Source organism: Pleurodeles waltl, chromosome 10 (assembly GCF_031143425.1).
Source record: "Pleurodeles waltl isolate 20211129_DDA chromosome 10, aPleWal1.hap1.20221129, whole genome shotgun sequence".
Lineage (NCBI taxonomy): Eukaryota > Metazoa > Chordata > Amphibia > Caudata > Salamandridae > Pleurodeles > Pleurodeles waltl.
Window position 1 is genome coordinate 15020818 of NC_090449.1, and position 15794 is coordinate 15036611.

General features: G+C 49.6%; 1 protein-coding gene across 4 annotated transcripts in view; it reads left to right on the forward strand.

Annotated features, from left to right (window-relative positions):
• Window positions 1–15794, forward strand: part of PLXNB3 (plexin B3) — a 255741-nt gene that overhangs the window by 184201 nt on the left and 55746 nt on the right. For all 4 annotated transcript variants that reach the window (XM_069209417.1, XM_069209416.1, XM_069209419.1 and 1 more), the window contains 4 exons: window positions 2210–2332; window positions 2871–2964; window positions 3055–3224; window positions 11470–11615. In XM_069209417.1, the coding sequence (XP_069065518.1) occupies window positions 2210–2332; window positions 2871–2964; window positions 3055–3224; window positions 11470–11615 (533 nt within the window). The remainder of the gene's footprint in view (window positions 1–2209; window positions 2333–2870; window positions 2965–3054; window positions 3225–11469; window positions 11616–15794) is intronic.

The window sequence follows — 15794 nt, forward strand, 5'->3', positions numbered from 1 at the left end:
CAAATGTGTTCTGCAGTGTTCTTTGAAGAGGTGAGTCTTCAACTCTTATGTAAACTGGAGCACCATTGGGCGACCCTGGCAGATACAGGGATGTTGTTCCAGATCCCGGGTGCATTGGTGGACAAAGCCTGCTGGCCTATGTTTTTCTTCTTTACACTTCTTAGTCTGCAGACTGACGGTGTCCCCGCTGCAGGTCTGACGCAAACCATTGAGGGTGCTGGTCATGATGGCTTTGTAAAGCAGAGGGAACCAATAAAGTTCCATCAGGATGGGGATGAGGTAATCCCATTTCTTCAGGGCCTGGGTGAGAAGTGTTGCAATCTGTAAGATGCCCTTAAAGGGAGCCTGTGTGGAGTCTGGGAGGCCATGGAGCAGATGCAGGTATGAGGGCTTGAATAGCAATTCTGAGTGACTTCCTAGAAGAATCTTTTTCACTTTAGCAGGCAGAGGTGGTACAGGGCCCTCTCTGGGTTTTGGCAGTGTGTCCCGTGAGGGTGAGGGTGAGGTTGGTGTCCAGGGTGAATTCAAGTGACTTGGAATTCAGTGAAAGTTGAAGTTATAAGCCCTCAGGGTTCAGATCATTAAGTCATGTTTGCACCCTTTCCTATTTGTTGTTCTTGCAAATAACAGAAATTCTATCTTCGTTGGGTTGAGCTTAAGGTAGGATCTGGACATGCAGGTCTGGATGACGTGCAGCAGTGTTGAAGGTGCTGGATGTCTGATACAGAGGAGACTTTAGGTAGAGGTATATATCATCAGCATATTGGTGAATCTTGATGCTGTTATCTGTGAGTAGAGCACCAAGTGGCTTCTTGTAGAGGTTGAAGATGACAGGACGCAGTGTGGAACCCCTGGGGACACAGCAGGTGATAGGGATCTTTTGTGACTTGAAGGTGCCCAGATGAACAAGCTGGTGTTGTTTGGAAAGGTAGGAGGGGAACCAGTGAAGGACATTGCTGGTGCATCCCATTCGAGACTCCAGGTTGTGCATGAGGATGGGATGCTGCACTGTGTCAAAGGAAGTAATAATCGGAGGCAGTGGTCACCTTTATCTGTGGTCAGAAGGGCTTTGAGGAAGTTGAGTATGTCACCAAGATCCTCAAGAGGCAATGCTTTGAAGACTTACCATTGGGTGATTCTACTGGAATAGGGGGGCGTAAGAGATGAAGTGGGTTTGGTGTTGTTGATGTTTGGTCAGATCTTCTGTAAGAGGCTGAGATCATTGGACTGTTCCGTGGAGTTAGGAATAGGTGAGTCTGGCTGGGGCTTGATGCAGTGCTTGATTGTATTGAAAAGCGCTTTGTTTCTGTTGAGGATGCTTCACTGATGGTACCAATGTCTGCTTTCCATGTTGCTTTTAGAAGTAGAAGTAATCACTAAACAGCGTGTGTTATTGATTGATGTCTTGTAATTTTATTTGCTAGAAACGGCTTGCAACTCTTCCAGGATAAGCTTGTTGGCCTCATCTTTTAGCAAGTATTGTTTGGAGACGGTTGTTTTTGCTGAGTGGCTTTTTTACCGTGCAATCTTGCATTTTGTTTTTAACTAGCTTCCACATTCCAAGCTCCTAGTTTTGCTACCTGATTAGCAAAACAAGCTGATGAATTTGCCGGATTAAAATGACTTCCTTGTTCCAGCAAATATTTACAGTGGATGCCCTCATTGGTTAAGTGTGCTAGGTCTCAAAATGCTAAATGTCCCCTCAGTGGTGCGAATGTTTAGTTAAAGTTAGCCGGAAAGGGGTGTGCGAGGGATGCCACGGTGGTTGACACTGGCACTGATGCACATCCAGATGCATCCCATTCCTGTGCCCTGGAAAGTGATTGGGCATCTGCCTTTGGTGCCAAAGGTTAATGAAGAAGTCAGAGCCCCGAAGGGTGTCCATAGGGAAGGTTGCCTGAGACTGAATCCGTTACAATCTCCTTTCTCCAATGTCTCTATTGATCTCTTTTCTCTTTCACTGCTTTCATGTTCTATTTTTCTACATGCATTCCTCATTCTCCCTTTCTGATATCATCTTTCTATCACCTCCTGATTCTTTCCTCTTCTTCTCACACCTCATCTTCTCACACCTCATCCTCACCGTTCTTATTTTTTTCTCCACATTTCCCCAATCCGCCCTCCCCTTAATTTTTTCCTTTTTTATTCCTTTTCGTTGTGTCTCCTTTCTACTTAATCTTTCTCTCATCGTGCTTTCACCACTCTGCAGGATGAAGACATGTCCTATCTGTGTGTGCTGGAGGTGGAGGGCTCCCCTTTGAGGCTGCGTGCCCAGGTGGAGCGGTCTTCGGAGGAGGAGGATTCCTACCTTATTCACTGTGCCACACACGAGGTACGGCTCAATCATTCTCACACTTGATTCCTGCCCCACACAGCTCCAACCCTCTTAATACAACCCTGACCTCACCCCAAGAAACCACCCTCATCCTCCTTTTATTAGCCAACATCGCAACCTCATCCTTACCCACACTACAACCTCCCTCATGCCTCTTCTCCTTTGATCACACACTTCTTCCTCTCCCCTCTTCTTTGCCCCATTATTGTTGCTTGCTCATTCATTCATGCTTGCCCAGCCTTGTCCATTCCAGAGCCGCCCAGTTCTTCACTGCCCCTGCTTTGGCCAATCCACTAATCCCAAACCTTTCCCCTTTCTGCCAGGCAGCTCCGCATAAGTGCCTTGCCAGATTCTCCTCCCATTCAACAACACTTTCCTTCTGCCTGGTCCCATCCAACTCCTTTAAACCACCTAGCTGCTGGTGTTTTTTTTTTTTTTTTAAATAAATGTTTTTAGCATTTTTACATTAAAATGTGCCTGTAATTTGCTTCCCTATCTTGAGCGGCCTGTCCCCTCTCGTGTCTTCTCCCCGCAGTATTCCTATTCCGCCCTAGCCAAGGAGCATCCAGTCAACATCCATCTGATTGAAGGCAATGGGAACCGCATCGATAACCAGGGCCAAGTGCAAGGTAGGTCCGAGGAGGAGCGGTGGCCGTTGTGGAGGGGATCAGATATGCTTTCGTCTCTCTCGTCTGACGCTTTTCTTCTCTCCTCCCCAGTTATTTTGTACAACTGTTCAGTGGAAAACTCTGACTGCAGCCACTGCCAGGCGTCGGAGGCCAAGTACAGCTGTTCCTGGTGTGGGGATGAGCAGAAAGCCCGCTGCCTGTACCACGAGTCCTGCCCCTCCGAGCCGGTCCTGGTCTGCCCCACGCCTACCATTGACTCGGTGAGACCGCATCGTGTGCTGAGTTAGTTACTCCTCTCTGCCCTCCTCCCACAGGAGGGCACTGTACTTTCCCTCTGCTCTTTAGAGGGATGTGTTTGGAGTGTCTTGTGTTGGGCTACACACTCCTGCTGGACTGTTAAGGGAATAGCTGATCTGTGAAAAGCCTTTCCGAAAATTTTGCCTCCACCCAGCCCCATCTCACTCCATACATCTACCCCCATTGGCCCCTTGTAGGTTTCTTCTATAGACTGCTTCAGCTGTCTACTGTCGATAGTTCTATTATACCCAATACTTTAACATATACAGAGTTGACTTTGGGTCAGCCCACTTCAGACCTTTGGCTTAGTGTGCTGCTTCTTCTGGCCATTTCCTTGAGACATTGTCAATCACATCTTAGATCACCCAGAGGCAATTGGCTCTCATGTCATTCTATCAGCTGTTTCTGTCTCCTATGGAGCCCATTCATTCCAGTGCATGAGGGATAATTTTTAGGTTGAGCGCATAAGCACTTTGACCTATTGTAAGCATTGTGGGATTTTAGCCACGCCCATCACTTTCACGGGTTCATGGGCTTGCCTTTCAAAAAGCCCTTGATGTCACTGGTAATTGATTTACGTGTGTCTTGCCTTGGGGCAATTCTGTTACCGCCTTGCAGACCGATCTTGTTACATGCATAGTTCTTGCATGATTGCTGATATACTTCAGTGTGGGTGAACTTCCTTTTTTTTATCCCTCCATTCGTGCTCCGTGGCAGCCGTGGCCCTCACAGCGCAAACCTCATCTGCGTTATTGGAGTGCTCGTCACATTGTTACCTAATTAGAGTAATTTCTTTTGGCTCTCCCCTTCACACTTCATAGCTTTCCCAAAAACAGTTATATTTGACAAATGCTTTATGTAAAAAAACACAGAAATCCACCATGCAGCTCTCCTGACACAGCAGGAGAGCCGATACTACAATATTCATTGCACTCGACAAAAGTCGCCCATAATGCTTTGCAAGCGTTCTTTTTTTAAACATTTTTGCCCATAACTCAGCCTGTGGTAGCCCTCAGACAATGGCACCACCACCAAAACATTCAGCATGATGCACTCTTTCTGTTTAGGTCATCTATGGGTCCCCACACTAGGTTAGTGGGGATCCCAAAATAATAAGACCTCCCACCATTTGGTCCCTTTTTAAGCTCTCTTATGGCTGGCAACTCTTGTTTTACAGCGTGGAGTAGTTTGTGTTCTAAGGGCCTTAATATTGCAGTAGGCCTACTAGGCCTGAAAATACGTATAGCACTACATTCCCTAGGGGCCACATATATGGTGCATTACATTCATTTGTGCCATTCTATTTTCATGTAGTTATGTCTTTCAGAGGCAATTATATGGTTACATGACCATGTTTCTTATAAATTATATGTTTATTGTGGTGTCCCCTAGGGGTTGTTCTGAGCACTACAGTCAATATACTACAATGTTTGCTGCACCTGGTTGTCCCATGATGCTTTGCAGGGCATTATTTTACAAAACATTTTTGCTCATAACTCAGCCTGTGGTGGTCCTAGGACAATGGGCCCACCTTCAAAACGTTCACCACAACCTTCTCTTTCTGTCTGTCAACCCTGGGTCCCCACGCTAGGTTAGTGGGGACACCAAAATAACCCCTTCCCCATTCAGTTTTTTAAATCTCTCTCATGGCTGAAACCTGTGTTTTACAACTGAGTAGTTATGTGTTTGAAGGGTCTTGATTGTAATATCATTACAGTAGGCCTGCTAGTCCTGAAAATGTGTAATGCACTATGCCCTCTAGGGTCTAAATATATGGTTACAGTGATACACTTTGTAATTTTTTTTTGTCATGTGGTTGTGCCCTCTAGGTGCTAACTATATGGTAACATGGCCATGTTTCTTACAAATGCTATTTTCATTGTGGTGCCCCCTAGGGGCCGTTCTGAGCATTACAGTCTAATGCTAAAAGTTTATTTCTGATAAAGGTTTTTATTGGGTTTATATCATAATTGTATATGTTTTATTAATTGCTCCTTATATTATGACCATGATTCAGGCCAGCTTAACATCCTTATTACACTATGACTGTTTGACCAATCTTGATATGTGTGGGTGACCCTTTTAGTTTATTCCTCCTCTGTGGCTGTCTTGTGTCTTTTTGGGGGGAATTGTGTTAGCCAGCCAGCAACTCTGATGGTGGGTGGTGAAAGAGGTGTTCTATTGGAATTAGCATGGCAGATTTAAATTAGGATGCTAAATCGCAACATTTTCATTTTTGGCTGGAGATGGAGGAAGAAGGTAAATGGAATTTGCTTTAGTTATATACAGAGCCACTGGAATTATGTGGGAGGAAAAGACAAAATTATGAGGCAGGGTTGACAAATTTATGTGGCAAGAAAGGTCCAGTTATGGATTTACAATGCCAATAGCCCTAACTCAAACAAATGCGAGACCTATTGTATTTCAAATGCTTACTTTCTTTTGTCTCTCCCTTTGCTTATTGCTTCTCTCTGCCGCTCCTGCACACTCTCCCTCCCCTCTTCAGCATACTCTATCTCTGCCCTGGTAACACCCCCCCACTTGCTGGGTGCGTTATTTCTAAGTGCTTTCTTTCCCCTACCGCTTGTGTGTCCCCCCTACATTCCACACCCACGAATACCACCCACCTGGCATTAATACTGAAAAGCTTGTATAGTTTTATTGTAGCCAGTTTGGAGCAAATATTGGCAGGTGGCCATGTTTAAAGGCTGAACGGCAAGAACCATTGAAAGATGGACCCTGTGGCTGTGCACGCACTGGTGGCTACCTCTGAATGTTTGTGGTTTACTCCATAGAAAATATACCAATGCAATAAAGCACCAGCAAAGCTGATAGATCTGCAGCCACATATTAAAGGACAGAGTGGCCTCGGTAATGCTTGTCTGGAGCTCTGCCTCCGTGCGCAGTCTGTCTGTTGCACTGAACACGACTTGTGCTAATGCCAGCTTGATGCAACGGCAAAGCATTCCTTATCGGTCGAACCCAATAATGGGGCAATGCTATGAGACCACATTGCTTTGGCATGACACTAAATAGCTTTCTTGCTAGGCAGTATTACGGGGCAGAGGCCTTTCAGTGACCACCAGACTCTGCAGCATCGGCTGCTCAAAGGAAGGGGGCAGTTTGTGATCCTTTTGCAAAGGAGCCCTCTTTGACTCTCACTGCACTATACCATCAAAGGGCAGAGGCTATTAAGTGGCAAAGGTTGCTCTGGTGGACCTTGCGGTTTGACTCCCATACAGTGAAATGGGAGTGCCCTCTAGGTGATGTAATGCCACTATCCTGGTATAGGAGGGTCAGATGAGGGCTCACTGGGGCCACATTCCTGTTTATCAGCACAGGGTGAAAGGACAAATGGGAAACGGTGTGAGACGACTTAGTAATAAAATTATCCAATAAAACCAAGGTTTGGAGGCAGGTGAATTAAAACTTGTCTTTGCAGCTCGAAGGTTGAGTGGTACCTCCACCAAGACAAGAACATGTTTTTGGTTGTGTGACACGAGACCAGAGAGACCACTGCCTGAAAGTGCCAGAAGGCAGACAATGCCAGGATCTGGATGACTAAACTTTCTCTGATAATAGTTTAGTAATAAAGCTAACTGACACTGCCTCAGGGGTGAATCTCAAGACAGATACACCCCAGATGGTTGCCTTCCTGCCCATCATTCTGTTACACATCCATATGTGCATGTAGTTCTTGGTTGCACCCCAGGGCAGGCCCATCAGAAGTTGGTGGTTTGGCTCAATTTCGATAGTCACTACATGCTATTATGCTTCTCTAGGAAAGTGCCTCTTTTTGACATGGTTAGCCCCCTGACCCCACTGTTTCCCTCGTACATGATGTGATTTCAACTGAAAGTGTGTTGGGTTCCTGCTAACCAGATCCCCAGTGCCAGATCTTTCCCCAAACTGTATAACTGTTTCCCTAGTGGTCAAATGGTCCTTTGGCACCCTCTGTGGGTCCCTAGTAAATGGTACCCCTAGTACTTGGGGCCTGGGGTAAAAAAAAAAAAAGGTTCCCTAAGGGCAGCAGCACAAATTGTGCCACCCTAAGTGACCCCTCACAAAGCAGATGACAGGCTGCCATTGCTTGGTGCTGACAAAACTGAAAACAAGACATGGTACACAGCCTGTGTGCCTTGACCCTAACACTGCATGCACTATATGTAAGTCACCCCTCTAGCAGGCTTTACGGCCCTAAGATAGGGTGTATTATATTACATGTGAGGGCTGTAGGAAAGTAGCATCTTTTGGCATGGTTACCCCCACTTTTTGCCTGCGGTCAGTGTGTTTTGACTGTGTTCACTGGGATCCTGCTAACCAGGATCCCAATGTCTTTGCTCTCTCCCTCTAAATGTGGTTGTCCCTGACTAGAACACCCCAAATTTGGCATATGGGTGCCCCGTGTAAGTTCCTAGTATATGGTACCTAGGTATCCAGGGCATTGGGGTACCAGGGGATCCCCATGTGCTGCAGCATGTATTATGCCACCCACGAGGAACCCATGCAAAATGTGCCTGCAGGCCTGCCATTGCAGCCTGCGTGAAAAGGTGCACACACCATTTTTACTACAGGTCACTGCACCAGGTCACTGTAAGTCACCCCTATGGCACGCCCTCCTAGCCCAGAGGGCTGGGTGCAAGTACTTGTATGTGAGTGCACCCCTGCTCTAGCAGAGGTGCCCCCACGAACTCCAGCTCCATTTTCCTGGACTTCGTGAGTTTGGGGAAGCCCTTTCATCCATGTACTGGACATAGGTTACAACCTATGTCCAGCTACATAATGGTAACTCGGAACCTAGGCATGTTTGGTATCAAACATGTTGGAATCATACCCCAATACTGTTCCCAGTATAGGTTGCATGTTTCCATGCACTCGGGTGGGGGTGGGGAGGCTCCTTAGCGGACCCCCAGCTTTGCTCCCACCCGTTTGCAGGGTTTTCTTGGGCAGTCCGTACTGCTGCCACCCTACTGACAGGTTTCTGCCCTCCTGCTGCTTGACCAGCTCAAGCCCAGTAAGGCAGAACAAAGGATTTCCTTTGGGAGGGGGAGGCAACCCCCTCTCCCTTTGGAAATAGGTGTTACATGGCTTGGGAGGGGTAGCCTCCCCAAGCCTCTGGTATGCTTTAAAGGGCACATTTGGTGCCCTCCTTGCATAAACCGGTTTGCACCAGTCTAGGGACCCTCAGTCCATGCTCTGGCACGAAACTGGACAGTGGATTGTGAGTGACCCTCCCCTGCCATCACCACCCCCTGGGGTGGTGCCCAGAGCTCCTCCAGGTGACCACTTAATTCTGCCACCGTGAATCCAAGGTGGGTAGACATCCCTGGAAGCATCTGAGTGGCCAGGTCAGGCAGGTGATGTCACAGCCCCCTCCTGATAAATGGTCATCCTGCTAGGTGACCAATCCCCCTTCTTGGGCTATTTAGGGTCCCCCTTCCAGGGTTTATCAATAGATTTGACGTGCAAGATTACATCAGGACTCCTCTGCATTGTTTACTTCATCTTCTGGCCACTGGGACTGCAACTGGATCCTCCAGGAACTGACAATCTGCAACTCCAGCACCGACTTCACCTTGCAACAATGTTTCTCCGGCTCCTTCCAGCAACTTCAACATTTCCCTCACTGTGCATCCTCCGAGGGTGACAAGTCTTCAGCCTGCAGAAGAAGCAAGAAGGAATCTCCCTTGGAGTGAAGGAGTCACTCACCTGCATCCTCAGGCACCAACTGCAACGATGACCGGCTGCGTGGATCCTCTCTCCTGCAAAACTGCGTGGATCCTGCAACACAGGTGTTGGTCTGGAGTGGTCCCCTAGGTCCTCTCTACCAGATGTCCAACTTGGGAGAAGTGGAGCCCCTGCCAGTCCTTGCAGGACAGTACACCTCTGCACCACAACTCTTGCAGCTACCAAGGCTTGTTGGCTCTTCTTCCAAGGGATCTTCAGGCTCCGTGTAGCTCCGGCCTCCAGCAATCTACCCTGCTATGCAAAGTCTCATGCCTGCTGCTCCAGTGAGGTGGGACGCCTCTTCAAGTGTGGGGAGTTCGCTTCACTGCGACTCCGCTGCCTGTGAGTTGCCTATGGGGGCTGCATCCTAGTCTTCTGGCTCTCCTCACAGCTGAGGGTCACCCAGTACTCCCCTTCCTGGGTTGGACACAATTTTTCAGAAGTAGCCATCTTTGCAATGACATACTTAGGGATTCTGGGACACGGTTATGCCCACTTCCCACAAGAGGTGGTCATATAGGGGACGTAGTGACCCCAAGGCTCAGTAGTCCATTGGCTACTATCCTACACACCCCTAACGTCTCTAAATTCAGCATTTGGGGGAGCCCCTGCCGGCAGAGAAGTCGATTTTGCCAACCTAAGAAGCCCGAAGAGTCACAAAAGTAGAAGAGGAGAAAAGAAGCTGCTGGCTGACCTGATGCTAACCCCGCTGGCCTTTCTGCATTGCTGGTCGAAACCCCTACCAAGAAATGACTCATCTTGTGGCCGGGACTCCAGAAACCTGGCAGGACTGCCTGCCTTCGAAAAAGACTAAAGACCACCCATAAACAGTGGCCTGTTTTACAGCAAACTGTAAAGAAGGGGCTCTGAAGCCTCTGAGACCACCAACCCCGACACCTGAAGTCACCACTGCACCTGCCGTCTCCAACCCAATCTGAAGTGGACCACTGGTGCTAACAAGGTTCCCCACCCCTTCAGAGTCAGACTCCATTGTGGTTTCATCCTTCCTGGACTCCCTAATGATTACTGCAGCCTCTACACGCAGCCCTCCTCTACTGCGACTGCTCTGGTCAGCAAACTCCGACACCTCTCCACCCGTCACCCCTGAGCGGTGGCAAAGAGGACCAAAGGTGCCCACCTGCGCCTGAGTATTGAGGCCTGAGCCCTGCTGTTGGTTCAGCCCAACTGGCCTCCTGGCCTGAGTCTGCAGCCTCTTTTGGCAATGACAGATCCCCCCCCCCCCCCATAGGAACGCACTGTCCACCTGATGCGGTTTTGCACCCAGCTGCCCTTGTGCCGCTGGTGGTGTACTGCTGGAGCTGCCTTGGACCTTGCCCACCACTCACCTTAACTCCTGGACCATACCTGTTGGCAGAGCTCTGTCCATTCACCGGGGAACCCCTGAACCCTCTACATCAGTGGTTCCCAACCTTTTGATTTATGTGGACCCCCATTTTAACATTAATGGAACCCAGGGACCCCCACTGAATCATCATTGGAATCCGGGGACCCCCGCCTGAGTCCTTACTGGAAGCTGGGGACCTAATTTGTCAATATTTGTTAACATTTTTTTAATTTTCTAAGCTTTCGCGGACCCCCTCAGAAGGCTTTGCGGACGCCCAGGGGTCCCCGGACCACAGGTTGGGATCCACTGCTCTACATGCTATTTACATACCACATAAAGGGCCAGCTTCCTATAGCTTCCACATAATATAGATATATTTTTTTAATCGTAGTTAAATGGGCAAGACAATGTTCACCACTTCCAAAAGGCATCTTCTCTGGGTAAATGAAGAACCGTGTGAAAATTGAAGCAAATTGATGGCTAAACAAACAGGTGGACTTTTTAGTTAGTCCTTCGGAGAGACAACCAGTAGATGTTCATACTGTACAACTAATAGCCCCCCTTAATCTGCACCAAAGTTGCTCCTGTTTGGTTTGTTGCTCCTGGCTGTCTGATTATTATTTTTTTTTGCAAGGGAAATTTATTAAGGGCTGGAGCTGTTTTGGCAAAAATGTGAGACAATGACAGTTGTATACAGAATAGACTGTCTTATCTACCCCTGTCAACCCATAAATACTTATTTGTGTATGTTCATGTGTGGGTGCTTAGGCAACTGGTTATACGTCACCTAGGTTAAGGACCTGCTGCTGAGACCTGCGTGCAGCACAGTTTTGAATGGGGATCATCCCAAGGTGGAACAAAGTGAATGCCAAGGTGTTGTCTATTACCATCAACCCTTAGAGATCTTTGTGTATGTATGAAGTGTAAATTGTTGCTATAAAAGTGCTTTATCACTAAAGGTTTAGCTCACAGTAGTGAACCATGTTACCAGTTCACTGGCACTTAGGTTAACGACCTCAGAACACTATACATCTGAGGTGAGCCGCTCAGTGACCTATCTTACCAGCTACTATTAGGGTGTGGTTTCCTATACTCAATGCTTGTCTTTGCTCTCATCCCCTCTCATGGACACTCAGATCCAGCCTCAGACTGGTGTGCTGGAGGGAGGTCTTCTACTGACCATCAGCGGGACCAACCTGGGCCAGAGAGTGGAGGATGTGGAGGTGACGGTGGCCGGACTCCCTTGCATCCCAGTTCCAGACCTGTACAGGATCTCGACCAGGTGAGTTGCATAGAAGGCTTGAGAGGATGTGCCGTTATGTACAGAGATGCCAACTTTGGTACTGGGAACTAGAATGAGTCTGAGCCTTAGTTCAACATCCTTTCATTCTGGTCAAATCACCTTCTCTGTGAGCCTAAAAAATGAATGTGACCTCATGTAATGTAGCTGGTGCCCATGTAAAGTGCTCCAATACCTTTGGGTTGAGTTTGGACTATATATTAAAAAAAAATAAGGCAGATGCACGTGTAAGGTGACATTTACTTTTTCCTCATTGTCATAAGTGGTTCCTGGTCTGTACCAGGACGTTCGTGCAATGTGTCTCTCGGCTCTGCTGTTTCGTTTTCCAGTCTCACTCACTTTGCGGAATATAGTGGTGCTTGCACCTCGGAAGAGCACGTGTTCATGCTGAGGGTGCAGATGCTTCCTGTTGAGGCTGCACATGGTTCTATTCTCCAGCCGCCCAGTCAGCCAGAATTCAGAGGGTTATCATGCAGTTTAGCATCTTTTGACCACGAACACAATGGCCCTACAACACACTTTTATGAAAGATGGAAACAGTTAAAACATTCACCAGATGAGCTATAGGACAGCAGCAGTGAGACACTTCCCCCTGCGGTACCCTTTCTGCGCCACCAGAGGACAGCAGCCGTGTGACCCTTCCCCCAGCGGTATCCTGACCATGACATGGGGAAGCAGTAGAGCGACCTTTCCCCCAGCGGTACCCTGTCTGTGCCACCAGAGGACATCAGCAGTGTGACCCTTCCCCCAGCGGTACCCTGACCGTGGAACAGGGAAGCAGCAGAGCGACCCTTCCCCCAGCGGTACCCTGTCTGTGCCACCAGAGGACATCAGCAGTGTGACCCTTCCCCCAGCGGTACCCTTACCATGACACAGGGAAGCAGCAGAGCGACCCTTCCCCCAGCGGTACCTTGTCTGTGCCACCAGAGGACATCAGCCGTGTGACCCTTCCCCCAGCAGTACCCTGTCTGTGCCACCAGAGGACATCAGCCGTGTGACCATTCCGGCAGCGGTACCCTGACCATGACACAGGGAAGCAGCAGAGCGACCCTTCCCCCAGCGGTACCCTGTCTGTGCCACCAGAGGACATCAGCAGTGTGACCCTTCCCCCAGCGGTACCCTGACCATGACACAGGGAAGCAGCAGTGTGACCCTTCCCCCAGCGGTACCCTGACCATGACACAGGGAAGCAGCAGAGCGACCCTTCCCCCAGCGGTACCCTGTCTGTGCCACCAGAGGACATCAGCAGTGTGACCCTTCCCCCAGAGGTACCCTGACCGTGGAACAGGGAAGCAGCAGAGCGACCCTTCCCCCAGTGGTACCCGGTCTGTGCCACCAGAGGACAGCAGCAGTGTGACCCTTCCCCCAGAGATACCCTGACCATGACACAGGGAAGCAGCAGAGCGACCCTTCCCCCAGCGGTACCCTGTCTGTGCCACCAGAGGACATCAGCCGTGTGACCCTTCCCCCAGCAGTACCCTGTCTGTGCCACCAGAGGACATCAGCCGTGTGACCCTTCCCCCAGCGGCCCCCTGACCGTGACACAGGGAAGCAGCAGAGCGACCCTTCCCCCAGCGGTACCCTGTCTGTGCCACAAGAGGACATCAGCAGTGTGACCCTTCCCCCAGCAGTACCCTGTCTGTGCCTCGAGAGGACATCAGCCGTGTGACCCTTCCCCCAGCAGCCCCCTGACCGTGACACAGGGAAGCAGCAGAGCGACCCTTCTTCCAGCAGTTCCCTGAAAGCGCCTGAGGACAGAAGCAGTGTGACCTACTCCGAGCAGCGATGGTAGACATCTTACTAGAAAGAGAACACCCAAAAGATGCTGAGTTTTTTTTTCATTAAGAAAATGTTTTTCTAAGAGCTTTCAGGAATTCATGAGATTTTGAGGGAAACGCCTCTCCCACAACTTACCATGGCATGTTTAATCACTGGTGGTTTACCACACCTTGGTAGGTGAATACCACCTTGGTGGACTCAACCATTACTGGGAGTTCTTAAATAAGTTCCAGATGGATTATTGTGGGAAACCCGACCAATGGTAAATATTTCTGGAAGTAAACCCAAGGCGTATCTTTTATCATTGACAAGACAACTAAAAACCGTGTACTGGGCATCAGATGGGGTTCGCCGATAACCTATGCCAACTTGTTTAAGCTGTTTAGAAAGACCATGCGGGTCTCTGGCTCTCATCCTATAATCCCTGTCTATCTACGCTTGGACATCCCCCAGGAAGCTAGTGCATCTCAGCCAGGCTTGGCGTTCAGTGCCACTGACTAAGAAATGTCTATGCTCTGGGAATTGTTTGTACCAAGCCCACTTTAAGGAAATGCCTCCTTGGCATGGTTACCCCCTGACTTTTTGCCTTTGCTGATGCTAAGTTTTGATTTGAAAGTGTGCTGAGGCCTGCTAACCAGGCCCCAGCACCAGTGTTCATTCCGAGGGCCCTGATGCCAGGGAAGGTCTCTAAGGGCTGCAGCATATCTTATGCCACCCTGGGGACCCCTCACTCAGCACAGACACACTGCTTGCCAGCTTGTGTGTGCTAGGGAGGACAAAACGAGTAAGTTGACATGGCACTCCCCTCAGGGTGCCATGCCAGCCTCTCACTGCCTATGCAGGTATAGATAAGTCACCCCTCTAGTAGGCCTTACAGCCCTAAGGCAGGGTGCACTATACCATAGGTGAGGGCACCAGTGCATGAGCACTGTGCCCCTACAGTGTCTAAGCAATACCTTAGACATTGTAAGTGCAGGGTAGCCATAAGAGTATATGGTCTGGGAGTCTGTTTTACACGAACTCCACAGCCCCATAATGGCTACACTGAAAACTGGGAAGTTTGGTATCAAACTTCTCAGCACAATAAATTCACACTGATGCCAGTGTACATTTTATTGTAAACTACACCCCAGAGGGCACCTTAGAGGTGCCCCCTGAAACCTTAACCGACTATCTGTGTAGGCTGACTGGTTCCAGCAGCCTGCCACACTAGAGACATGTTGCTGGCCCCATGGGGAGAGTGCCTTTGTCACTCTGAGGCCAGTAACAAAGCCTGCACTGGGTGGAGATGCTAACACCTCCCCTAGGCAGGAGCTGTAACACCTGGCGGTGAGCCTCAAAGGCTCATCCCTTTGTCACAGCACCGCAGGACACTCCAGCTTAGTGGAGTTGCCCGCCCCCTCCGGCCACGGCCCCCACTTTTGGCGGCAAGGCTGGAGGAAACAAAGAAATCAACAAGGAGGAGTCACTGGCCAGTCAGGACAGCCCCTAAGGTGTCCTGAGCTGAGGTAACTCTAACTTTTAGAAATCCTCCATCTTGCAGATGGAGGATTCCCCCAATAGGATTAGGGATGTGACCCCCTCCCCTTGGGAGGAGGCACAAAGAGGGTGTACCCACCCTCAGGGCTAGTAGCCATTGGCTACTAACCCCCCAGACCTAAACACGCCCTTAAATTTAGTATTTAAGGGCTCCCCTGAACCTAAGAATTTAGATTCCTGAAACTACAAGAAGAAGAGGACTGCTGAGCTGAAAAACCCCTGCAGAGGAAGAACAGAAGACACCAACTGCTTTGGCTCCAGACTTACCAGCCTGTCTCCTGCCTTCCAAAGAAACCTGCTCCAGCGACGCTTTCCAAGGGACCAGCGACCTCTGAATCCTCTGAGGACTGCCCTGCTTCGAGAAAGACAAGAAACTCCAGAGGACAGCGGCCCTGCTCCAAAAGAACTGCAACTTTGTTTCAAGTAGCAGATTTAAAGACCCCTGCAACTCCCCGCAAGAAGCGTGAGACTTGCAACACTGCACCCGGCGACCCCGACTTGACTGGTGGAGAAACAACGCTTCAGGGAGGACCCTCCGGCGACTCTACGACTGTGAGTAACCAAAGTTGTCCCCCCTGAGCCCCCACAGCGACGCCTGCAGAGGGAATCCCGAGGCTCCCCCTGACCGCGACTGCCTGAACTCCATTTTCCGACGGCTGGAAAAGACCCTGCACCCGCAGCCCCCAGCGCCTAAAGAAACGGAACTCCTGTGCAGGAGTGACCCCCAGGAGGCCCTCTCCCTTGCCTAGGTGGTGGCTACCCCGAGGAGCCCCCCCCTTGCCTGCCTGCAACGCTGAAGAGATCCCTTGATCTCTCATAGGAAACCATTACAAACCCGACGCG